We start from the raw sequence: 27,240 nt of genomic DNA on the forward strand, positions 1-27,240 counted from the left end.
CCATTTATATGAATCACTATGTGCAATTGAATTAAATACGAAATAATGAAAAATAGAAAGGGAAAAAGGCTATCAGTCAAGCTTGTTTTTGAGTTGAATTTTCTCATATCCTTTACCTCACTTAATGGTTTTTGTGTTTTTCAATAATGGCATGATATGTAAGCGTAAGCAGTTATGCAAAAAAACTCTTCTTATTTACATTTGCTGGGCGTACGGTGTCTGAAACTTCTGTTTAGCACACACTGAACGGCACATTGTCTGTAGTAAAGCAAACAAGAAATTCGCAAAAGCTACGTAATTTATACACGAATGTGTTCCAAATGAAAGGCTCTACGCATAAGATCAATTGCACACGATAATTATTCCAAATGTACTAAAGAATATTGAGTTAGGCCCATAATAGCACCGGAAATCGCTCACATCAAGCTCTAGAGATGCTGCCGCATAGCTGGGTTGGTAAGAGTTGCGATTACGAACTCAGCCGTCGAGGATTCACATCGCAGTGCGCTATGCCTCACTGGGTGCTTAAGAGTTGAACTAATGCACAAAAAAACCGTGTCCCACTAAATAAGCGGATCAGGACGGATGAGTAGGCCACAAGAGCTAGCACTTCCTAGTGGAATGCATCCAAAGTGGCTCAAAACTCTTTTTGTGGTGTGAGTGAATGGATGGACGGTTATCATGCAAAAAATTATCAGCGTAATAGCTGTGCAGATAAGAATCGCGACTAACAATTCAGTATTCGCGATTTCGAATCTCAGTGCGGTAGAGTATAGCTGGTCGTAGCTGCAGTGTGTGCTCACACAGTAATGGCATAATGCTCAGCGTTTAGGCACGCACCCGTCTACTCTACTAAGCTGCTGGCGATCAATAACCTTTTCTCTTTCCGCAGTGTTTGCCGAGATGCACATATAGGAGACATCCCCCAACCTACTATTGGGCTGCAAGCACTCCATATCCCCTTTTTCTTTTCAGTTTTTTCTGATCATCGCTATGATGAACGTTTAGAAGGCATACCCCAAAAAATCGGTCATATTTTAAATAACCACAAACACTACAGGAGGACATGGCCGTAGAGTTATTCATGAATCGAGTGTTCAAAATAACGTACTATACGGAAAGCGGTCGGAAAGGTGCTCCGATCCGAACCATTTTTAATAGCATTCGTCCTTGGGCAAAAATACGTCTGTTTAGCAAATTTCATCAAAAGATCTCAAAAACTGTTGCCCTTAGGTTGAACAGAAATAATCAAGACGAACAGATGAGCAGACAAGATTGGAACGGCAACACAAAGGAGTTGATTTCATGTCCTTCTGGCTGTTGTTTACATCCGCACAAACTTAATATACCCTTTTACCACGAGTGGTGTAGAGTCTAAAAGAAAAAAAAACCAAAAGTGCCTACATGCATATTAGCATCTGGCCATGTAAAATAACAGTAAGGTTTGCTTCAACTTTTTCGTTGAAATGAAAACCGAAAATAGATTAAAAAAGCGGCTATGAATGAATTCAAGCCATAACTTTAAAATTTATTGAAGTGAGTTTTCGTTTTAACTCAGACGAACCGTATACATAAAATTGTCCGGCCACAATTGATTATAAAAATTTCTCTCTCCACTTATAATACATGATAATCAAATTGCATTTTATATATGATAATGAGATAAAGAGCCTTTCAAATGCGTTTTATCCATAAATAAAAAATTGTTTGCAATTTAAATCGGAGTCGCATGTGTCAGCATTCATTAAACGCAATATGAAATTGAACGTAAACCCTGGGAAAATTAATAGAAAAGAAAAAAAGCCATTGTCGCTTAAATACTATTATATTCGTAAATAAATAAATGATTTTATTTAATTGAATTGTTTGTTTTTTTTTTTTCTTTTTCTCTTTTTAAACGAAATGTATTAATTTTCGTTTATGGTTCAAGTTCATAAGTTGTATAAATACTATTGCGATCGGAAAATAATGGAAATTGGGCTATAAGATGAACAAAAAACCATATATTATTTATTCTTCACCTTCAAAATCATTAAACAAATATATTGTCCTGGTGGAAGAGATTCATTATGCACGAGACCGTGATAATCGTAGATCTTGATTTTTAGAGCGACTTGGGCGACATTTCTTCGGTCTTAGTTCACCTTTTGGTACGATATTCTTTCGATTCGTCGGCTTGTGTGCATAAATTTAAATCAGATCTCTCTTAATGATATCTCTCTCGTCTCGTTCGCGTAGTCGGAAACCATTGTTCCATAATCATAGGAAAAATCGAAAAACTCATTTTTATACATTTCGAAAAACAGGTCTCTCTCTAGACTACATAGATGTAACATCAGAGATAGTACTACCAACCCACAAAATAAAATAGAATTCAATCGCGAAATTTGGATAAAACAAGTAAGAACATTATAGTTGGGCAAGTCAGTACACCTAAGTACCCTATCTCAACCCGCCTAACATAGTTAATCGCTCGTTTTATTAACAATGGATAAAAAATTACACATGCTAAGGCATATTTTTCATAAATGGCCGCATATTAGAGGCTGATCTTCGTATGAAACGATCCAAATTTATTTTTCTTCCAGAAAATGTTATTATAATTCCAGTTTCGATCATAGAAAACTAAATGTTATACCTTCTCTCCATAAAAGAGCTTAATTTCCACGAGAAACCTTATTTAAGTAAGGGTTTTAAAAAATAGACCTACGAGGTCCAAATTCCGTAAAGTTTCTTTTTTCAAAGATCTTAGAAGATCCCTTCGATAGCAATTCACGAATTTTAAATTGAGACAAAGTCCTTCCCGCTACGACGGTAGAATGGTACGGTTCGGTTAGAAAAAATTTTTGCAATTTTTCAGAAAAATTGGCCAAAGTTTACGAGAAATAAATCGAATTCTCTCCTATAAGGTTGTCGTTGTTACACCTAATAAACATTTCGCGTGTACAGGCAGAGTTGGAAAATTTCGGTAAGAGAAAATTCTTCCTGTCTTTTAAAATTTTTACGTGTCCATATCTTTGGCTAAACTAGAGAAAAATGTCACACTAAAGTATACATATGCATTTGGCCTGGTTTGACTACGTCTGTCCTTCCGACTACACACGCATCATTTGAAAAATGTAAAACTAGCGAGACCAGAAATTCTTTGGTTTTCTCTCTTCCCACTTCCGCCTGAAAACCTTCTTGACATACCCGAACATATTAGTAAAAATATGAAACATATTTTGACTAAAGAGCAAGGGCTCAAATTAAATTTTTAACTTCTCTTGTCTTTTTAGTGCAACCAATCACAAAGAATGCCACCTATACGTGCAACACTTTAATGGTCAGTAAGAACTGGAGAAAAGCAAAAAGGGAGAAAGTGGTCGTAGCCTACTGGATGTCCGGTCCGTGTAAGCATCTACTGTAGCTACGACCAAGTACGAGTGAATCTCCCGGGCCACCTACTTATTTGCTTGACTATACGGCAGCCTTTGTCTTCAACTGAAATAACGTTGAATTCCGTACGTATTCACACCTTGAACACACGGTTGACTAGGGAAGGACTTTGTTTAAAGAACGATCGAAAAAATAAAACCATTTTATTACCCCGTGCAAGCAGTTGTCACTCAAACTACGTATACTACTAGAAAGAAGCATCTCTCCCACTCAAAAAAGAAAAAAAAAATTAGCGATGAATTTGAATTGTAACGATATATATACCTGTCTTTATATAATGCAACCCTATATATATATATATGTATATACATTCATATTCATATATAAATAGATGCTTTAAAGATTATCTCAATTTAAATCCTATCTACTCCTATCTACTGCAATTGGCTAACGCTAAAGTTGACAATAGCGTACAAACCGAGACTTACAGTGCATAGCAGATAATGATCGTAAACTAGATACAAATTTTTAATAGGTCCATTTAAACAGTAAATGGCAAAAGGGGATATAATTAGTCCGCAGACAAAGCCTTACCCTGACAGTGTCTAGCTGATATCGAATTCATGTTCGTCAATTTCGCAAAGTAAAGCTAGTCCCTGCAGCACTTATCTGTTCCTAAAATACGCAAGTTGGCCAAGTTCCCAAAATTTCCATTATCAAGTTTTTTTTCTATGGATTAAGGTGAGCTCAGCGCGTTTCCATATCATTTTTCATCTTTCATTTTGCTTTGGAAATACATTAATTTATTTTCATTTTACACTTTTTCCCCAAACGGTGTAACGTGATGTTGTCGATATTCATGAATAGTCAAAATGCTGTCTATGCAAAAATTTAAAGTATAAATTAACTAAACAAGAGAGTTTCAATTTCATACCTAGCATATGCATAGGCAGGTACATGCATTGCATATGCTTTGCATGATGCATAATAAACGTAAGTAAGTAACTATGTATAGAAATGCATATATAAACAACAGATGTGTATGAGTGTGTAAGTCCATATGTAAATGAATGTATAGCCTTCGAAGTTTTTTCCGTCTTTCTTAGTTTGCACTTTTTTTTTTTATTTTTCATCCAAATATGTGTTTGTACATATAGCTTACAAGCAGACATATGTCTATGTATGTAATAGATGTGCATACTTACGTACATCTATTTGATATTCGCGTCCATGTGAATATACATATGCAGAGAAATAACAACGTTTCCGTTGTTGTACTGCATCGACCATAAATGAGACTTTATTGTATGCTGTATGAACACAAATTCACGTTAGTAATTTAATCAACATACATACACACATGTATATAAACAATAAGAATATTTAAACAATACCTGGCTGACTATACTAAATGGAGAAATTTTTTATATGTAGTCATCTTTACTGCGAACAAAAATATACCTTCAGGTGGAATTGTTAACGTGTCTAAAGGTATTTAAAGGAAAGCAGTATTTTGAGAAAGATGTAGCACGAAAAAAAAAAAAGAAACGAAGAGCAAAAGGAAACTAAACTTGCCTTAAGGGGATAAAATTGACTGCCATCAGCCTTTAAAAACAAAAACCATTTCTTTGAAAATTTTTTTTCTATTTTTTCTTGGACGAGAGGATCGCTACGAGAATAATGATATTCGGGAGCATGGCACTTAAGGGTCTAGCGTGAGCAGACGACCTAATGGCAGCCGCGGAAGTAAGCAGCCCATCGTAAGATCTCTATTGCCGCATCCTTTCTGAAAAGCAGAGGCTTGCTAGTGTAAGTTCAAGCAAAGCTCTCTGTTTGCCTACAAATTTGTCCAAAAAAAAGAGAAATGTTTGTGGAAGATAAGCCTATCTGATGGGACACTGATCGTATCCCTGTGGCAGAAGTTGAAAAATATGTAAAGCATCTTGGCAGGGATATTGCACCTGTTGGCGAGGTGTCCTGCGGACAGAAACTGATGGTCCGCCACTAAGCAGAGATCCGCTAAAACCGCCACAGAAGTCGTGAATCATTTTGGGCTGCCTGATGCTATACTAAATAGCTCTACCACTACGACACTCAAGCTTTATTAGGAGCGAAATCGATTGCAAGTCGCGTGCCTATGCCTCCGGCATATATTAAAAAGCAAAGAATTGTTTATGTAAATCGTTAACACATGCCGGAAAGGCTGCCATTCCTGGAGGCAGTGTGACAAATAGTGTAACTGCGCTAAATTTTAGTTCAGAAAAAACAATCACTGAAACGACCAGCCTTTGTTTAGTGAAAGGCATTGACCCCACACACACAAGGGCAAATTAAGTTGATGCGGATGCATGCTACACAAAATCGCTTGAGATAGATATACTTTTCGATCGAATCATTATCGGGCAACTTTTTGAATCGACTTAAACTAGTCTGTAAAATTCAGAATATTGCTTCAGAATCAATCTTGTAGGCGTTCATGGTTGCTAGAAGTTGGATGAATCTAGTGTAATGCAGTATAAGCCGCGCAAAAGTAATATTGGTCTATGAAAAATTGGCGAAAGTAGGTCACCCTAATGTATTGTTCGTTCATTGTAAAACGCTGCTTCACAAAAATACAAATTGCTTTTACAAATGCTTAATAGGTAGTGTTGTATGGCAACTGTATGGCAGTGTAGTACTTGTGTTATGTAACAATATGTGCATAACCTGTGTTAAAGGTTTTTATTTCAATCTTTTTTTAGTCTTTTCGTTTGAATTTTTTTTTTTTTTTGTTTTTTTGTTTTTTCTTAGCTCATTCTATGAATCGTTTTACTATTTCGTGTAATCATTGTATCATTGTTATGCACTTTAAAGCTTAATGCCAATGCAATAAATAAAACAATTAATGTTTCTTATATGTGTTACGGTTTTTGTTTTTTTTTCATAGAACTATTCCATTAGCTTAGACAGACAGGCGCGTAATATATGGCAACTTATATAGAGACAACCTTCATAATATTTAGTTAAATATATATATTTCATAACAAAAAATTTTATTTAAATTTAATAATTTATTGCTTGGTTTCAGTGTATATGAGACAATGTTTTTCGAGAGAGTAACCTTGGGATGGCGCTTTTTTTTGTTTTTTTTTTTTTTCTTTTTATCTTTCTTTGTGAATTTTTGTGAAAAACGCGTTTATGTTTTAAGTGACGGATTCAACAGGAACCGTCGCCACGGTGCAAAATTTAGTTGAAAAGAAAGTTTTTTTTTTTTTTTTTTTTTTGTTTTTCTTTACTTCTTCACAATTCTATGTAAAACAGTCTTTTTAAGATAATTACACGCTTTGTTGAGCAGAAAATTATCGCCGTTTAAATGCTACTGGAATATGTTGTTGAATTAATATGAGGAAAATTTCAATTTCAAGGTAACCAGCCAGCGTTCTTAGAAGGTTGTCGCATAATGAAAAAAAAAAATAAAAGACGAATTTACGGGAATAATGAAAGAGAGAAATAAATAAAAATTTTTTGATTAATATTTTCATTTTTAATTTTTCTATTATATCCAACGCCGGTGACTGATGCAGATTGTACTTGGAAGATTTTGAGTGTAGCTTCCAAGGTTCAAGTAAACTCTACATATCAGCTAGGGACGTAGTTCTTTATCGTTTCCTTCAAAATATGTCATTAGCCTTCTGTAGTATCATCAAATAATTTGACATATGTATCCATGTTTATCTAAATAACACTTCTACACATCTCTCTATAGAAAAGTCATCGAAAGAAACCGGAAGTGATATGCTTGCAAAGTTTCTCTTCTGTATAATCAGCCACTGCCTGCACGAGTCTGTGTTACTCTTCTGTAACCAGAGAAGTAAAAGTGCCCTTGTTAGCATGGCGTTGCTTCATCGATGCTCCCTGTGGACATTGAAAAGCCATGGGGAATACTTGACAGTCCAGACTGTAGCCTTTCGTTTAACCAGGCAGATGAGAGTCGCTCTTGTCAAACCAAGTGTTCGCATGCTCATTTACTCACTAAGCGCACATTCACGAAGCTGCGGTCACTTCCCAACTTCTTTCTGACCATCACCGAGTTGCATATATAGGGAGCTTTCCCGTAATGCAAAAGAGAGAACGTATAGGCAAGAATAGACTGCCTAATGTCGGTAGCCCGCGCTATAAGTGCCAAGATTGTCCGACACCTTGCGTAGAGCAGCTGCCCGTACCTTTTAGTGTTTGTAGAATATCTGCATATTAGTGATGGCATCGTGATAGCTGAGGAAGCCTTCCACGGCATAATGTAATATATGGCCTAACGTGACAGTTGCGGTCACCCCAAAATCGTGAAAGGTAATAAATACTGAGGTGTTGGGTACATCACGTCTTCATCAGAGGAATGAGTTAAGTTCCACACTCGCTTTCTCATATCCGGGGCTACAGCGGCAATAGGACACACTAAGCCTCGGGCGAAGGTTGTACTTCGTGGAGTGCCGACTTTAAAATTTCCTTTTCTCTGAGGCTTCATAGACTTGGTGTCCACGCAAAAAATCAGACGGTGGACCTTTCACTGACTTACAGCAAGAGAGAAGTTGATACGAAGCGATTTATGTTTCTTTTTAGATGTAACATCACTGGCGCCTGGCTAAAGCTTTTGCACGGTCGCTACATTTTACTAAATCGTTACACCCACTGCTTATGCTTCGACAGGTACCCCTCTAAAATGATATATATATTTTTATTTTTTTTTGATCTCGTTTATCGACTTCGATCCAGATATGAATGAAATTGTTCCCACTTAAATACACTTAGATGCGTGTATTAAATCTTTTCGTCATTTTCTAAGATAGTATTTTCGCTTTTGCTTAGGACTATTTATTTTATCACTATACTCACTTGAACTGGTGTTGATCCCCTTACATTTAATGATGTAATTTATGTGGCTTCTTCGTAAATTGTACGTATATCATGTTTTAAGGTTAAGTAGAGTACTTGAAAACAAATTTTATTTCGAGTATATTTGGAATTTACAAAGCCACATATCTGCTTGCACTGCGTCATATATTTAATTTCTTATGTTATGCTGTCGACTACCAGAATTTTAAGCCGTCTTAACATCTTCATAAAACAAATGCCGATATTAAATACAGCTCTTAAGGCAAATCAACCTAAATATATTTTCAATGCGGAGATAATTTAATTACTTAGTCTACCTAACTATTAATAGAAGTGTGGGTTTCCCACTTAACCTCATTTCACTGCTTTAATAAAGAGTCTGTTATAATTCTTCGAAGAGGCATTTGTTTATTACAGGAAATTTAAAATCAAGCTTCACGCGCAAGAATTTCTTGCTTTCATCTGAAGTGCAAGTTTAGCATTTATCTGCAGACAATTAAACATAGCTTCCGTTAATATAAATTTCCAGTGAATGATGGAGTGCCTTTTGCCTTTCAAACGGAATTAAATAATTTCAAATAATTAGCTTTACATTCGTTAACATAAATGGGAAGTAGTCTCTAGTAGATTTTTTTAAGGACAGTTATAAAATCACAATAATTGAAAAACAACATTGGCTAGTTGTTTTCTTTGTTCAAAATATTTTCTAATGAACTAGAGAAAAAATTGCCGAAAAATCTAGTTATCTTCTGCTCAATATCATGGTCATATGATTACTATACCACTTTTATTCTCTTCGCCTGTTAATGAGCAGAAGAAAAACCAGGCACGGATTATAGCTTGAATTGTTGTTATGAAAAATTTTCATGTAATTCATTGATAATGAAATCGAAAATAGCATTAATAGGCACTGGGTAACACCGATTGCTCGGTGCAAAGTCACGAAAGCGCTGATGCTGAGTGCATATCGTGCAAGCTCGTAGACCATCCACATTATTCTATATGTCCGATTGCTATCTAGTTAAAATGCAGCCGCAATGTGTACTGTTGGACTTGTTTAATAAACGGTACAGTTATAGGCGAAATACAAGCAAAAGTTTTGTAAAGATATTTCCAGTTTGACAAGAAAGACCCTCTTTTACATCGTCCCTATACATGAGCATTTGAGATCCATAAAGCGAAGCCCTCTTAAAGTAACTTACCGTTTCACACTAAAGACCGGCTTTCCAGGCCCCGGTAAAGCATTACTTAATCTTTGAATCAACTGAAATCCATAACTACTGTCATCAAAAAGGTATTATGGATCCCAAATTTGTTACAGCAGTTGTACTGAAATCGTAAAGAGCTGCTACTACTTTTGCTACTATAACTGCTACTACAACTACTACTATTGCTACTATTACTGTTACTAACCTTAGAATTGAAAGCGAAGTATACATCCTTGAGGTAGAAAGGTGTTATCGTTAACTGATGTTGTTCTCAAATACAATAGCTCAACTGAAATCATGAAGATGCCCTACTGCTGCTACAACTAGTGCTACTGCTACTATAACTGTTACTACAACTACTACTATTGGTACAGCTACTGCTACTAACCTTAGAATTGGAAACGAAGTACCCTTCCTTGAGATGAAAAGGCATTATCGTTAACAGATATTGTTCTCAAATTTGTTAAAGTACCTTCAGAGAAATCATAGAATGTTTCATCTCACTTGTAATTCTCTCACCAGATGCGCAAATGCTACTACAAATAGCACTACTGCTACTATAACTGCTACTACACCTACCTACCACCATTGCTACTAGTACTACTACCAACCTTAGAATAGGAAACGAAGTACACGCCCTTGACATAAAAAGGCATTATCATTAACAGATATTGTTCCCAAATTTGTGACAGTAAACTTAATTGAAATCATAAAGAGTTTAATCCTATCTACGGTTGTGTCAGCAGATGCCCCACTGCTACTACAACTACTGCTATCAATCTTAGAATTGAAAACGAAGTACATATTCTTTATTTTACATTGTATTCAAATTTATTTAAAAATTTATAGTTTTTAAAGCTTTCTTTTTATTATTTATTTTTGTCTTCTGTTTATTTGTGCAATCCTCTTTGCCCCCTTTACTAAGTTACCCTTAATATGACAGTAATTACATCGCGTACATATAATTTTGTTTTATGAGTCATAGTCTGCACGCGCTTAGACAAACAACCTTCATAAACTGTAAATGTTTATGATTTATTATAAAACCGAAGGTGTTGAAAAAAGGGGTGAAAAATAAATAACAAAAAAATTCTTCGCTCGTTTACAGTTACAGTTACGGATCAACTAAACCAAGAGAGCCTTTTCTATGATGGTTGGCGTTAACGGCAATAGCCTCCAACTAAATTTAGAAAACAATATAATATCGTTCGTTTTCCTTCTCTCTTTTTATCTTTCTGTTGTTCTTTTTTTTTTTTTTTTATTTTTATAAATTAGCTGCTGCTGTGGTAAAAAATGTTTTTTGATTTATCATGAATAGGTAGGTTTAAATAGTTGCAAAGAAGCCTTAAAATCCTGTTTCGCTTTTTAAAAATTTTATTAAATAATTTAGTATGAACCTTGAAAAAATTTTTGTTAAAAACTTTGCTATACTGCAAGGTCAAAGAGAGAGTATTTTTATCATTTATATTGTGCAGTGCACGAAGGGGCAGGTCTCGGGAGAATTACTTTAATTTGTTAAACGAACAAAAGGCGTATACGGTGCAAATTCATTATTACATGTGTTTGCGTATCTGTGTGTACGAGTATATGTGCGTTTGTGCGTGCTTGGCTGTACGCTTGTAAGTATATATGTGTGTGTGTGTATGTTCGTATGCTAATATCAAGACCTCTGTATATACCTAAAATGTGATATTGTGTGTGTGTGTTGCAAATAATACTGGCAATATTTGTAGTACAGAGAGTTGAAGTTAATAACATTCAAGCTTAACGCTAACATTATATGGAATTAATTTTTATCGATTGTCGTCGTCTGGAAGTTATTCTTGTTATAAAGTTTGTTACACAATGAGAACGAGAGATTTGAATGGCGTAAAATTTTACGATTTGATAGGTAAATGGAAGAGGCATAGAAGCTAAAAGTCATTAGGGAGAGCTACAGTAAGCACGTATCCTATAGGGAATATTCCCTGAATGATATATTTATTCGAGTTGAAGACTGACTCTTGTTTGCCTACCACGATTCTTCTTGCTTTTCCGTGCCTACTGCTTTGCTAGGAATCTACAATTTATACACATTTTTATGTACCAGAAAAATATATGAAAATGTATTAGTGTCAATATAGTTACAAGGTCAAATGAGGTTATAAAAGATAGAAGCACCTTGTCATTGTAAAATTAGCTAATTCGGTTGTAATAGGGGGGATCAGCTCATCGTATCGTACATCCAACAAAACGGTAATAATTACAAAAATACACGTTCCAAACCCCTGATGGAGACAGACGGTCGAAACTTACTTGCCCGACCGGCTGATGTCTAGTCTATTCTATATTTTGTCCAAACTATGGCCTCGCCCGGCCTATAAATTTGTATGGCAGACCCCGATATATATATATATATATATAGCTTACACTTACTCCCCAAGGATTGAGGGCCGAAATTCGCCATTTTATGAGTTTTATCGCTTGTGGGTTTGTAATAGCTGTGGATGGACATCCGTTTGTCGGTAGCTCCATTGCTTGGTATACTCTTCCATCAGTTTTTTCACCTGTTCACTTATCCCAAAGTGGACTTTTCTGTCTAATTGTTTTTCGATCTTTGCATTTCTTCTTCCATAAGGTTTTTGTTCGTGAATTTCCTCACCTTACACTTCCTTCCTTAGTGTTTTTCTTTGTTCATGTGTTTGTATTTCGCGATCTCCTAATTCTTGCTGTATTTCGCTGTTCGCCGTTTCTAACCGTTTGTTTTATCGTTTGTTCTTCCTTCTATCTTTTCTTTCTCACAATATTACTTCCCTCAGTTCTTCACCGGTCCGTATATCCCTTTAATTTGTGTGCCTTTTTTGTCTTTTTTTATCTTTCATCCCAGCTTTTTCGGCCAGATCAGTACACTTGCGATCATCGACCGTTCGTAAGGTAAATTTATTCTTTGGTTTAGATATCAAGGCGAGGGCAACAACACAAATGTCACTGTGGTCTGAACTTAGGCAAATAATGAAAGAAGATTTAGTGCAGATGCTTTGTCTTATCAAGTATTTACGAAACTACATTTAACTTAAAAAAATTCTAAACACTGTTAGCACTGTTAACGTTGAATATAATCTTCTTTTACCCAATTCTTCGTAATTTTTCTTTTTTTTTTTTTGCTTTCAAATTATTATTTATTTTCTTTTAAAATATCAAAAAAATTCAAAGGATTCTTTTAATGTTCTCTAAAGTAAATTTAAAATGTTTTAAATTGCATTGAGAGCGAGAGAGAGAGAGAGAGAGGGGAAAATGAAAAGGAAAGAGAAAAAAAACAAAAAATTCCCTCCATATTCTATGTCTAACCTTGTAAACCCTGTAAACTTAGTAGCAATTTTTGGTATGCATGCGGTTGGCTGTTGTTTGTTTATTTCAGTTTTTTCTTTTTTTCTTTTTAAAATGCAATATAAGAAGGGAAACGAAATGAATAAGTTTACCGGAGGCCTACGAAAATAAGAACCATTACCTTATAGTTGCTTAGAAAAAAAATATATATATATATATATTGTAAAAATAATTTTTTCTACACACATAGATAACTGTATTGTATTATAATGGAAGACGATATTGGTGAAGAACGAATTTCTTTTTACATGTAGAGAGCTACATAGATAATATGTTTTTAATTTTCTTTTCTTTGCATTTAAGTATTATAAATAAATGTAAGGCTTTTTTTTTTTTTAGAAAATTTTCAGTTCTCAGAGTTCTATTATTTTTTATTATTTTGATATCCTGCACCACCACAAGTTGTGTATATTTAGTTAGTACGAACGTATGAAATGCGCAGAATGGTTTAAGATAGACCCACCTTTTATTATACCGATCGATTCAGAATCATAATTTGAATTGATCTAAGCCTGTTTGTCCGTCTGTCCATCTGTTGTCATCGCAATTTTTGAGATATTTTGAAAATTTGGTACACTGACGTGTTTTCACCCAAGGAGGAAGGCTATTGAAAATGTTTCAGATCGGTCCACTTTTCGAGTACTCCCTATGCGGAGTTATATGTAACAACCTGAAAAAGTGTTTCTAATGCAATTTTCAAAATTTTTCAATAAATGTGGCTTAGTAGCCACTCTAATATGGTATGAACACTTCGATTTTGGATCCCTATGCTTCATGATGAAAACTATATCATAATTCATACACAAATGAGAATTATGTTAGACATTGTGGTGTAGAGTCTTTAATGGTCGGCCTTGTCCAACTATATGTTCTTACTTTTTCTATTTTGATATCTTTCATTTTACACAAAGACTATCTTTCTTTTTTGGTTCCTTGAAAATGCATTTAGCGCTCGGGCTTATACCTCCAGGGTTGCGGACTATATGTTACACCACTTTTGACGCATGTGTGTATGGAACGCCCAGAACTAGTGGGTATATAGCCACTTTTCTTTACATCAATTTGAGGTTCTCTGTCCGTCTTGCACTGAATTTGGTTGAGTGATAGTGTTTTGATCCGACGACAACCACCATTAACAATGCTTCCGATCGGACCACTTCTTTGGCCAGTTCCTTACCACTTCCTACCTTATTTCGAAAAGTCGTTATATGAATAACTGTGCGAAGCGAAATGGTGGAGGGCATTTAGCGCCGGCCTCTGTCCCGTTACAATCTTTTCATGTAACTTTCGTTTGCTATATATAGAGTCTTACGATTTTACACTTTTGGATGCTTTTCATCAAGCAATGCCAACCGAATTCAATACAGCGGTCAGTTTTCCACTTGACTACTTCATTCGATGCAAAACGCTTATTGGAAGGCTATCTTGTAGGGTTGAAGACAAAACTAATAATTGCTAGTGGAGAAGGATACGTTTATTACGAAAGCTGCTACGTGCTACAGTTCATGTATGAACTGAAGTACTCTCCTGATGAAAAATGTGGCCTTTTCTTATGGATTTTGTTATCTTGCTTGTCATGTTCCCGCCGATATTTGCGATTGAATTCGCTTTAGTACACTTTAGTACAAATTTACGCGATAAAACTCTTTTTTTTTTGATTTTTAACATAATTCTGGTGCGTGAAGTCATTTTTTTCAGATAGATAAGTAATGTCGAATGAACTCACATATATTGGCCTTCGAGTTGTTAAGTGAAATTTTTTTTTTTTTTTACTCAGAGGATATGGCCTTTATATGTTGCCCAATTATAATTCGAAAGAGACAGCGAGTGCAGCATAGTGAAGTGTATCCAGTTGGGTAAGTGTTTTGCCTTTGTCAGTTGAACACTCACTGTAGCTAAGAACGAGTATTATCCAAATGAGTTGAGATTCGTAACCGCGAACACGTATTTGGTGCTTTAATTTCCTCGGATACGCGTCATCATAGCGAGAGTGAACGCGGCAGCCATTTGCCTCACTAAAGACACTATTGCTGTTGAACTTCTTAGTAGTTATTATAGATATTGGAATGCTATTTAAAGCTGATGAGCAATAGAAACCGTACGTGACTGAGAAATAATGAGAAGTAATTATTTTAGCTTTCTAGGACCTATAGAGAAATTTGATTAGACGAAAAAGTAATATCTCTCAGTTTAATCACTCCAAAATTGTCAAATTTTTTCCTAAGTTTCTCCCCTAGAGCTTTGAGAAGGCGACCAGTAGGTTACGGATTTCGGACGGACTGACGAGCTGATAAATCGAATCGGCTAAAGTATTCTCGCATCGCATATTTATCAGAAAATTTGATAGCTGATTTGCTCTCTGGTGACTAATCTTGTTACGAGGATACCACAAAGAAAAAACAAATGAGGAACTACCGTTCTCGAAATGTTCTATGGCCATATTTCGCAAAATCAAGTAAAAAAGTTTGAGAGGACATTTTTTTATACACACTATTTACGTCATTTCGCAAAGTTGTTCTTTGTTTGTAGACATTTCTAGTTCTTGGCGGGATTAGCCTGCAAAATTTACTTCGGAAAATAAACTTCAACTGACTCTTGGTTCAAAGTCTCTTATACGCACGTAGACTGCATTAGTTTCATTATTATTACTCTCGAACTTTGCATCATTGACGCCATTTGTTGTTTCTATTTGACAAAGTTTTTGCGTTGAACCGGTTGCAGTTTCTTCCAAGAAAAAGAAACTTTGGCAGACAGAATTTTTCCTTTGCACGTGCGAACCAAAAAAAAAAAGGCTTTTAGCATCGTTACTGGAGATGAAAAGTTAAAGAGAAGAGTTGGTGAGAATCCCAGGCGCAAAACTAGATTGAGGAACATCATCTAAAATGACCGCAAGATGAAATCGCTAAAGAAAAAGAAAAGATTTTTTTACGTTTGGTCTGACCAGAAGTATGCGGTATGTTAAAATCTATTGATACGGCGAACGTCAAATGCCGCTACGGCGAACAATTAACCGACTTGAACGGTTTACTGCTCAAAAAATGGCCGGACGAAATGAACAAAAGCAAAAGAGCTCGTTTGCTTTTTAAGGTCGAGTCGTGCCGATTAAAATTTTTGTTGCACTTCTTAGGCAATGTGTGATTGCATAAGCCGATCCAAACAATGGTCCGCAAAAAAAGGGGAAGATTCTTAAAGGCTCGGCATTCACAAACTGTCAAACGGATAGGAAAAATGTATTACTAGCGATGGAAGGTATTTCGAATAAAATATTTTTATCATTTTCGTAAGATAGATTTATATTTTCTATACCAAAAATCCCGTTTTATAGCCACTGGTATGGTAGTGACCATTATTCCTTTGTAAGTAATATAATAATTCTTTCTATTATGGGTGTCTGTGCGGGCTAATCGCGTGCATTCTTTAGCTAAACGTTCAGGTGATTTCATTCTATATGGTATTGGTAAACCAAAAAGTTTCGGCCCGATATGGTTAAAAATTTGCAAATATCATAACACCATTTCGATAAGACACGGCACGATGTAGCCATGTTAAGCGGACAATGCCTGCTTATAGCTTTACAACTGTATTTGCTTTGTATTAGTCTTCTTATCTATATTTTCGCGTAGCCACAAGCGCATAACGCTTACTTGCATGGTCTTTACAGGGCATAGGGTAACCATTGTTGAAAAGAACGTATCTTAAATTTCAAACTTTAATCTACATTAATGTGAACGTTCTAACAATTGACGGACGGATGGACAGATAGTTCTTCATGAGTATATAATATAAGGAGCTTCTTATGTGCCTGTCTGTATAAAAACAAAAAAAAAAAACAAAAAAAAAGGACAAATCCTTCTCTACTCTTCGTCGCTAAAACCACATTACAAAGGGAATGACGTTGTACACAATGAATGATATTAAAAAAAAAGTACTTTTCAAATTACTTTCTTATAGCAAACTATTAAGAAAATGTAAAAATAAAAATAAAACTTATATCGTCTCTCAAAACCGTAATTATAAAAAAAGAAAAAAAAAAAACCAATTTCAACAAAATTTTCTGCCATATTTGTATTATAATAAATAGCTTTATCAAGGAAATGACTAACACATATATATGGGTATGTAAGCGTATCCATGTAAACATAAAATACACATTAGTAATCATTATCGTTTTACGTTGTATTCCATTTCTGTTATGAGAAAGCTACATATATATATATATATATATGTGTGTATGTATGTGTATTGATATGTAAGAACCGTTTACCTTCAACGAAAAACATAAACAGCAATAACAGCAGACAACAAAAATAACTCTAATACTCTTGTAAAAGTAACTTAAGCATCAATAATGTGTGATGTATATATGCGGGTGTGCACATACGCGCATACAGATGAAAGAAAAAAAAAGGTAAGAAATTATTGTCTGCATACTCAAGGGAGGTAACATTATAAAAAATGTGTCAGAAGTTATGTGCACGCACACAAACACACACACACACACATGCTTATAAACATACATATTTGCCTTAGTTTATTTTGTTCTTATATCAACCTAACTTCGATATGTTGCTTAACTACAATATATATACATATATATATGTAATGACATAGTGATTGAATGTGTGATATACGTTAAGTATGACTGTAGGTGTCTGTATTTAGCTTACTTTATCTACGGGCTTTTGTATAAAGAACAACTATTAACATTTGACTCGCAGCGTTTTCAAGCCTTAGAAAAGAATTCATTTACTTATCCATTGGATTGCTTTAAAATTTTACATATTTTCTCATTACTTTAGTTGGTTCAATTTTTATAAAATTAAATAATTGAAATTTTAAGCAATTTCTATAATAAATCTGAGTAGATAGATCTAAATTAATAAGAAATAATTTTACGGTTCTATTATGATTTTGGATAATCGATACATGATAGATGAAACATACTCATCTTGAATTCCATTATATATATATATATATATATATACGTATATATATACATATATATATATATGTATTTAAAAGAAATTTTATGTATATATATATATATAGAAATTATATGTATATATATATATGTATATATATACGTATATATAAATATATATAAAAATTTTATAAGAAATTTTGGTTAGCATTTGTAAAGCTCTCTTATAAACTTTGCTATCGACAGTTTAGCTACCTAGTTCCAATAACCATAAGCCTGCCTATCGAAATTATTTTTCCAAATCAAACCCTTTCTCTTGCCTCTCTTTCACTGCCATTAGATTACGTTTGAGCAACAAGGAATAATCATAAAGAAAATTTTTTAATTAATCTGAATGATATTAAGCCTTGATGGCTTGGCCTTAACTATGTTTTTTGTGTTACTTTACCAAAATTGTTCAACCTTCACTACAATTTTGCTTCATGCTTTTATGTTTTGTTTTCCGGGCGACTTTAAAGAGATGCACATCGATAAGTGTTATCCCAATTGTTACCAAAATTCCATTAAGGCATTCAAAGCCTAACGGTTTTAAATTGTTTGCATTTTTTACGGCCTTTATATGCGTATTACTGGCCATTACAATCACACTTTTTCAAGGATAGGAGCGACGGCAACTCATGTTAGCAGAAACGTAATCTGTCAATGATATTCCTGCCATGGCTTTAATTGAGAAAAATTATTTTAATTGAAATATGAATAAAATCTATGAAACTATGATAATTTGCAGTCCCTCAAAACGACTTAGCTGCGTAATATTTGTGTGTGTTGATCTCTCTTGCAAACGAAATGACTTAATTTCTACATTTCCCAAGGATAGATATTGAGATTCATTCGTAATCGAAATGATTGAGTCGATGAGATTTATTCAAGTCCATCAAGATGATATATGTATGTATGATTAGCAGCCTTTCATTTGAATTCAAAATTTTTGTTTTTAGGTCTTTCGCTTCATGCTATCAACAACAACAACAACAACAACAACAACAATCTGCTTATCAACTTGAATGGAAAACTTTCTTTTAAGGAATTTAATTGAATTTCGTTACCCGTACAAAGTACAAACTTGGTATTTACTCGTTAAGTCAGCACCACATGCTCGTTCTCTTCTGTTCTGTTCAAATTTTTTCTTATTCAACAAAAAAAGTGATTGTTAACTTCACTTACACTCACTAGGTACATATGTATTTCAATCTTTCAACGATTCTATTCATTGCTATTGGGTTAACTATAAAATTTCAAGTTCATTATTTTGAGTTTTCATTTAACTTTGAAAATACTTGAGCTTATCATGGTTTGACTTTTTTGTTGATGTGCTTTTAAAGCTTAGCAAAGGCAGTGAGTGATACGTTTCTCCGCACAAATGCTATTATTTACTTAATATTTAAGTAAATCAAAAAAAAAAAAAAAACAAGTAAGAACATCATAGTACCGGCGATGCCGATTATTACCTGCCCTACACCACTTGGCCTAGTGTAGTTATTCGCTCGATTTAGCAATGATACACCAAAAGGGACACATTATTTGCATTAAAGCTCGCATTTTGGAAGGTTGGACTTCCTCTTCGCCTATAAAAAAAATAGACCCATATGATCCAAATTCGCTAATGTTGAAATGCTGTTATCAATTAATTGTCATAATAAAATATTAAAAATTAGACTTTTTCCCGAATGGATTACTACTCATGACATATCTTATATGAAGTGGGGTCAAAAAATAAACCCATGTGGTTCAAATTCGGTTCACTTCACTGTCCTAGTTAGTTACCGTTTAGTTAATTATAATACACAAATTTATTTCACAAAAAAAATTAACAATTAACCCTTTTTGGCTTACAGGGGTTTAAGTTTCGTGCGAACCCTTCTATGCGTTGGTATTCAGAAAGTAGACTTACATGGTACAAATTCGGTAAGGCCGAACACCACAAAATATTGGAAATTCGAACTTTTTTGCCATACAAAGCTTCAATTTCTGCAGGAACGGTTGTCTGGGAGGGAGTTCAAAAATTACCCCAGCCGATCCAAAGTTGTCATATCACTATAGAATGCCAAAATACTACTACTTTGGCACTTTTGACAAGAAGTTTTGAAAATTGCAATTTTTTTTCATATAATGATTTTTCAAAATAGCGCTTTATATGGGGAGTGCTCGAAAAAGTGGACCGATCCAAACCATTTTCAATAGCGTTCATCCTTGGACTAAAGTACGTTAGTGTACCAAATGTCATCAAAATATCTCAAAAATTGCGATCTGTACCTTGAACACAAATTTACGTAGATAGACATTAGAGGGACAGACAGGCTTAGATCGATTTATAAAATGTCTCTGAATCGAGGTAATACTATTTTAAGCCCTTCTGGGTGTTATATTCGTCCGCACTAACTTAATACAACCTGTACCACAAGTAGTATAAGGCATATTAGAATACAAAAAAAAAAAAAACCTTTCATAGCAAAAATATAGTACGAAATACAGATTAACTTACACGCAGGCAAGAGTAAGTAAAATAAAAATAACAAAAAAAGAACAAGTAAGGGGAGAAAAGAACGTGATTATCTTTTCCATACCAAGGTATTAATCTATCATTTATCGTCAATCAAAAGTCAAAAAGTTTATATAGCCTTGGCCTAGTCAACTTGAAAATCGACTGCCTATGACCTTTAAAACTTCCAAGGTTGAATCGATCACGTGGATTATACAATTTTCTTTAGTTTACTAACTATACATTGGTTTATAAAAAGTAATGCTTTACACCACTATTAAATATATTCGATGAATATAAATATAATAGAAAAACAACTATGATATTCAGTCAAGGCCGACCAATAGATACTCTACACCTCTTCGCCTTATATAGACATTCATTGATATTTGTGGTATCAAAAATTATACATTATTTGTATATAAATGCAAACTTTTCACGAGAGTCCTTACTTAGGAGGATGTTCAAAACATTAACAAACGGATATCCGTCGATCTAGTTTTATTGCATTCAACCTGCTGGTCACAAATTATTATTCATGGTAGATAGCTACTATGGATCAATTTTTCGTAAAAAATTTCAAAATGTAGATCTTTTTGTCGTAGAAGTATTTACCTTACACTCGTTGTGGTACAAGAGTATATTGGATTCGTGCGGATGTATGCAACAATTGAAGTGGACACACCTTTTATTATACCGACCGATTCAGAATCGCTTTTTGTATCGTTTTAAATATGCATGTCCGTCTGTCCGTCTTGTTTGCTTCTATTCAACGTACACTCCGCAATTTTTAAGGTTTATTTTGGATCAAGGGCGAACGCTATCGAAAATAACTCGGATCAGATGACGTGTTCGACTACTTCCCATATAATGCCTAATTTTGAAAAGTGCTTATATGAATAACTGTAGTATTGTGTAGGCTATATAATGCAGACTCATAGTCCAGTAAAAAAACTATAGGGTAGAATTTGATGCCATAACAGGGCTTACTGTTCATGAGATTCCTATATATGTTGGTGTCTCAAAAATAAATGTATTTGATCCAGGTTTGTTCCATATTTGTTTGACACCTGCTATGGAGCAATTTTTATCAAAAAATATTAAAATTTTGATCTTATTGGCATAGAAAAGTTTACCCTAAACGCCTTGTCCTCGTTTTCTAATACCAGTTCATGCAGAATTACTTTCTAAACAATTTGAAGTTAATCAGCTCTGAATTGATTTATGCTGATCGATTTAGAATCACTTTAAACCTGTTTGTCCTTCAGTCCATTTGACCGTCTTGTTTTCAGTCTCTAAGATTGATGACGAACACTATTGAAACTGCTTCGGATTGGACCACTTTTTCGACCAACTTCCCATATCAAGGCGTATTTTGAAAAGTCGTTATATTAATAAGTGGTGTAGATGGTGTAGGGTTTTTATTGTCTATCGTGTGCCTTTATAGAGTTTGTACTTGCTGTTGTTTTACTTATATAACTTATTTTTATTGAATTTTTATCTACGGGCCGCAAAATGGAAAAAGCGTTATTTAATAGTATCGACCTTGTTCGCATAATTTTCTCCTTTTTTTTATTTGCCTTAAGCTCTGATCGCTTTATAGCGAAAATCAATGCTATCCGTTCGAATTAATTTGTGATATAATTCTACGTTTATTTTATTTATAAACGGACTGCATCGTTTTGCTTAGTCCATCATCAATTCCATCGAGTTTTTATTACGTATTTGTTGTTGCATGTTGTGTTTTATGAGTTTTCGAAATACTTTCTCAACTAATTGAGATGCTATGCAAATATTATTAATCATTTGTACGATGCTTTTTTCATTTCATTTCATGTAAACGTTATGACTGACAGGTAAATTTATTCGGAAAAATGATGCAAGTGTTACCCAGTAAGACTTATGGTTATTTCAACGTGTTTCGTTTGAAATTACATTATGAATATATGGGACGGATTGCACTAGAAAAAGTTGGAGAGATAGTAAATTTTGAATAAGCTACACATAGAATTTCGCTATAAATATATTCTGTCATAGTCGGAAGATTGCCATGCAACTATTCATCAATTTTTAAGTTAACGCTCGGTTTTTTTTAATTTCAACAAAAATTTCAAAAAAAAAAAAACGGAAAACTTCGTATTCGTACCCTGCAACTTTGTGTGGGCGGGAGTAGTTTTTCACTTCTTCCCTTTATCGAGTGTCTGTAGTAGTTTTGGGAGTAATGAGCTAGACACCCAAAATTCATAGGTATTTTCAGGTTACACGGCAATGTACACCCATGTCCTGGTTCTATTTACAATACCAAACTCTGTCAACTTTCACTGTTTTTGTGAAATTTAAAGCCGATAGCTTTATGTTCGTGGCCAAGCCAGACATTATACAAACGGACGGACGGACAGGTCTAAGTCAATTCAGGAAGTTATGGCAATCGGGAGTATATATATATATATATGATGTCTTCCTTTTGGGTGTTGCGAACGTTTCGACAAAATGAATATGATACCTTCCTCTCATCCTTTGGTCGTGGGTATGAAAAAAATGTACATTTTTTTTGAGATTTGCAAACCAATTTTTATATTTTCTAACGAGTTTCATACACAAAATATTTGTTAACCATTAAGAGTAGAATGAATATGTTATCACATGAAAAGTTGTTATATGTACACGCATATGTTCAGGAAACGCAAAAAATCCTCTTAATTGGCAATTAGAGAGTCTGCGCTGACATTTTTAACAATAAGCGTTGAGATGTCTCGGAATTCGATGTTTCATATTGTCTGTTCTTTTCAACCCCTTAAGAGATGTTGCCCAGAACACGAAACACAGGATAGCGAAATGGCCGCTGCCAAGTGGGTGCGTGATCTATCGGTAAGTGTTATGCTTTTTACCTACTAATCATTGACTGTAGTTACTATCAAAGTGTAAACTGAAGAACATTTTTTTTGGCGATTCTCGTGACTTACCGACGTACTTTTATAACATAGTTATTATTTGACAGAACACCAAAACAATACCGAGTTTGAAATTACAAAAATTATGATAAGACAATTAAGTCACAAGTTTTTATGACTAGTAACCGATTACAGAGCCCGAATGCAACCCTTTGTCTATTCTGCGCATGCGTATATTATCGAGGAGAAATTTTCAGCTAGCTTTGGCTACGTTAGTTATAAAAACCACATTATAACAAAGAAGTGTTATAAGAGGCCTTTTAAGAGAGGATGCAACTAACACTATATCCTTCTGGGTACATGGCTACAGTATGGCCGCTTCAGTGCACTCAAAGAAGTCTTTATCCCACGATAAAAACTGTTGCGCCAAAGCGTATGTAGCGCAATTTTTTTGAAGTATGAATACATCGTATGCCAAAACTAACCTAGTCGCGAGAAGGGCCACTTTTCTTGCTTAAGGAGGAATGACGAATAGTGAAAACTGATGATGGATAGTAAAGGGAATATAAAAATTTGACTACAAAGACTGATAACGCTAAGCACGACTAAAACTGATCATTTGAAGTGTAAGAGAAGCTGAAGCATTAACGCGGAACCCTGGAAGGTATTGGTAAAACTTTGACTGAGGAGCGTTGCTAAATATAATTACAATCAATGGATGTCGAGATAAGTGACAAGATATTGTGGCGTGGCGACGTTTGCAAACGTACTACGAAAGGCATCAAAGAAATATTTATAGCACAGGACAGGAGTGGTCTATTTAGAAGCTTCCTCTGATTAAAACTCTCTTTTAATCCGTCACTTATTATTTGCCAAGGCACCGCCTCGACGCTTTTTACGAGGTGCAAAAATGCGTCAAAAGAAGAAGCGTTGGTCTTCCGATACCGCATTCAGATAGTGATAAAGAAAATGGCAAAAAATCGCGACCAGCTATAAGCAATACTTGGAGAAAAAATATTTTATCCCATATTTCTTAATGAATTTTCTATTTTAGTAAAAAAATTTCTGCAATTTTTTTTTAAACGCATTGTTACAACACGTACAACAGCGACGGCAACATATATATGTAACTAGTGAAGACTTCATCTTCAGCTCACGTCATGTGCATTAAATTTCTCATGTTTTGTTTTTTTTTCTTATTTTCTAAAAATTAATTGAAACCAATTCATCTTAAGGTGCGAAGAGCGTTTCTCAGCTTTCAACCATCATAACATACCTTCACTCACTCTCAAGGCTTTTGTAAATGTTTGTTTCTTTCTTAAGCGATTCCTTCTATTTTTGGAAAATTACTCAACACCTGAGAACAATTTATAGTTTCATCTGATATTTTTGTCGAAAGAGTTATCGATCAAGGTAAAGTTTTTTTCTATTGTAATTAAATAATAAATTTATGTAATGCATACATTACGAGGGAGAAAAGTAATAACAGCAGCAACACAGCGTACACAAAGTATTGTTTTAATATATAAATCAGATCAACATGACGTATGAGTGAGGTGTTCGTTAATAATTGAAAACTCTAAGAAAAACATTGAGAAATCATTTTTATGAGTTTACGTCGACAGCTCGCATTTATATATTTTTATATATTACTGTACTTCTGGTGCAAGAGTATATTAAGCTCGTCCGGCCGTATGCAAGATCCAGAAGAACTTAAGATAAACTGAACTTATATACTGAACATTGTAGAATCACTTTCTGGATTGATTTATGTCTGTCCGTCTGTCGGTCTTTTTTTTTTTGCTGCGTTCAATCTAAAGGCCGCAACTAGTTAGATGCTTTGCAAAAATGTGGTACACTGACGTATCTTCGCCCAATAGTGAACACTATTCAAAATGGTTAGGATTGGAGCATTTCGTTAGGCGAATAGTTATGGAATGGTGTAGAGCAGCGTTTTCTTGAAACAGATTTTTTTAGGAGAAGGGATTTTCCAACTTTTTTTTCTTCTGGAGAGTCAGTTATCTGAATTTGTGTGAGAGCACACACAGCAGTAAGCAAATAGAATTATGCCACACGCTGCCCGTCACTTGATAATCAACTGCTGCCTTGTAGAGAAGAATATTTTTTATAAAAAACAGAGAAAATCGTAAAAATCTATTAAATTATATCAGACATTCATTCAAATCCAAACAATAGATTTTATAACGTTATTTACGCTTACGAGGCTTAAATAAGCAGAACTAAGCAAAATATAATCACTTTAGATAGCGAACAGCGGGAGATTAAGTTTTTTATAGAGCGAATTATCAGTTACTTTGAACACATCTACTAGTGATGTTTAATCGGAAAGAATATACATTTATATATACAATTACATTTACATATATGTAAATACATTTATATTTGTCGAAATCTTCTATGCTTGAAGAATTTCTTCTATAAGCATATCAACAGTGATGATTAAGAAGGATTGTAAAGAGGATAAGAGGGAACGACATCGCAATTATGGTTCGATTGTTACGAGTGTTTTGAGTAAGAGAAGCGCACAAAATATGCTATCTGATGATAGTTTTAGCTGTCTTTTTCTTGCCCTTTACACTCATATCGCTGTGAAGATCAAAGTCGCCCCTCATTCTTGTCCGTAGAATATGATGATTAAACCTAGTATGTACGGTTTACAACAACTTTGAGTTGCAACAACAGACAATAATGGATACAATACATGATAGAGAAATTCTTTTCGATCTGAGTATCAGCTCATCTAGAATCAAGAAACAATAAGGTCGTCTAAGTAGGAATATCCAGTTTTGAGAAGAAGAAGAATAAGAAGTTAGTTAAGACTTCTCTTAAGTGAAACGTCAACCCAGACAGGCATGTTTAAGCCAAGTCGGAAGGCAAGTGCATGTCGTTCCATAGTAGACAGTCAATCTAACTTCACCAATGACAATCTTTCTATATCCACTAATAGAACGATGACAGTAAAGTTTAAGTCCAATTTGTAGACCTCGACCTTTTTTTATTTTATTTGACCAACCACTCAAGGGACATCTGTTGTACGTACGAGTTCACTAGTAATCAGGCAGGGCTATAAGTAGTTGGAGGGGGATGGAAGGAGCTAGTGAATGTCTACATTTGAATTAAAAGTGCAAACATTAGGCACGGTGAGAAAGACCACTGCTGGAAGATTGTTCCAGACACGGGGAGTGTGACTAAACAAAAAGGATTCACGGCAGCATACCAAACGATATGCAGGCAATTCCAGAACAAGTGGTTGGAAATGGCGAGAACCCCTTGTGCTCGTGGTAAAGGACATAATTGATGAACAATATATCCCTTTTATTTCTGTAGAAGATTTGCCCTGGATATAGCAATATTTAAACCCTACACAGGCCACATTACACTGATGCTTGAAGATGTCGAAAATTTTTGGCGCACTTTCATCACTCGTGAGCACCTGAGCCGTCCGTTGATCACGGTCGAGTGCGTTCAAACAAGTTTTGGACGCTCCAACCCACACATGTGAGCTATACTCTAACATTGGCCATATATCGGCGGTTTTGATTGATTGTAATAATGTATGTGTGTGTGGTTATTTTGAATCCAATGTAGTTACAAGAATGTAGCGTTCATAGGGTCAATAGGGTCCCAGCAACCTTAACGTCACTTTAGAAAATGTTGCTTGTAGCGTTTTGAACATTAAAAAGGGGAAAATATGGTTATCTTCTACTTGATTTCATGCTGCTCCCCGCATGCTATTAAAAAGAGAGAAACGTTGACCAGTTAATTGTCTTTCCCTTGCGGGTTCACTTAAAATTCGCTTCTCTTTCCTTGCAATGTGTGCAGGAAAACAAATGAAAAGCTACGTGTTGTGTGTTAACCTCGAAGCAAACACGTTTCTTAATTCTTTACAGCTTATAATTCCATACTTCATTTTTTTCCTACCACGGAGTGTCATGCATGTAAATATAGAAGGAATATAAAAAATAATAATTCGACATATAATAGGGTGAATATATATAATAATATGAGTCTCATGTCTGTTTATGTTCGTCACAGTCATTCATGTCC

General features: G+C 34.6%; 1 protein-coding gene across 7 annotated transcripts in view; it reads right to left on the reverse strand.

Moving 5' to 3' along the window:
• Positions 1-27,240, reverse strand: part of LOC119638464 (diacylglycerol kinase eta) — a 76,810-nt gene that overhangs the window by 28,649 nt on the left and 20,921 nt on the right. Inside the window, exon 2 of one of the 7 annotated variants that reach the window (XM_038035259.1) lies at positions 19,251-19,367. The exons of 5 other annotated variants lie outside the window; for them this stretch is intronic. Coding sequence is in view for 1 of the 2 variants with exons in the window: in XM_038035257.1 (XP_037891185.1) it covers positions 4,588-4,668 (81 nt within the window). In the remaining variant the exon portion in view is untranslated. Of the gene's footprint in view, positions 1-4,587; positions 6,176-19,250; positions 19,368-27,240 lie in introns of those variants that run through there. One more of the 7 variants, XM_038035257.1, reaches the window with a different exon arrangement.

Source organism: Glossina fuscipes, unplaced genomic scaffold (genome assembly GCF_014805625.2).
Source record: "Glossina fuscipes isolate IAEA_lab_2018 unplaced genomic scaffold, Yale_Gfus_2 90, whole genome shotgun sequence".
In the NCBI taxonomy this organism is placed as follows: Eukaryota; Metazoa; Arthropoda; class Insecta; order Diptera; family Glossinidae; genus Glossina; species Glossina fuscipes.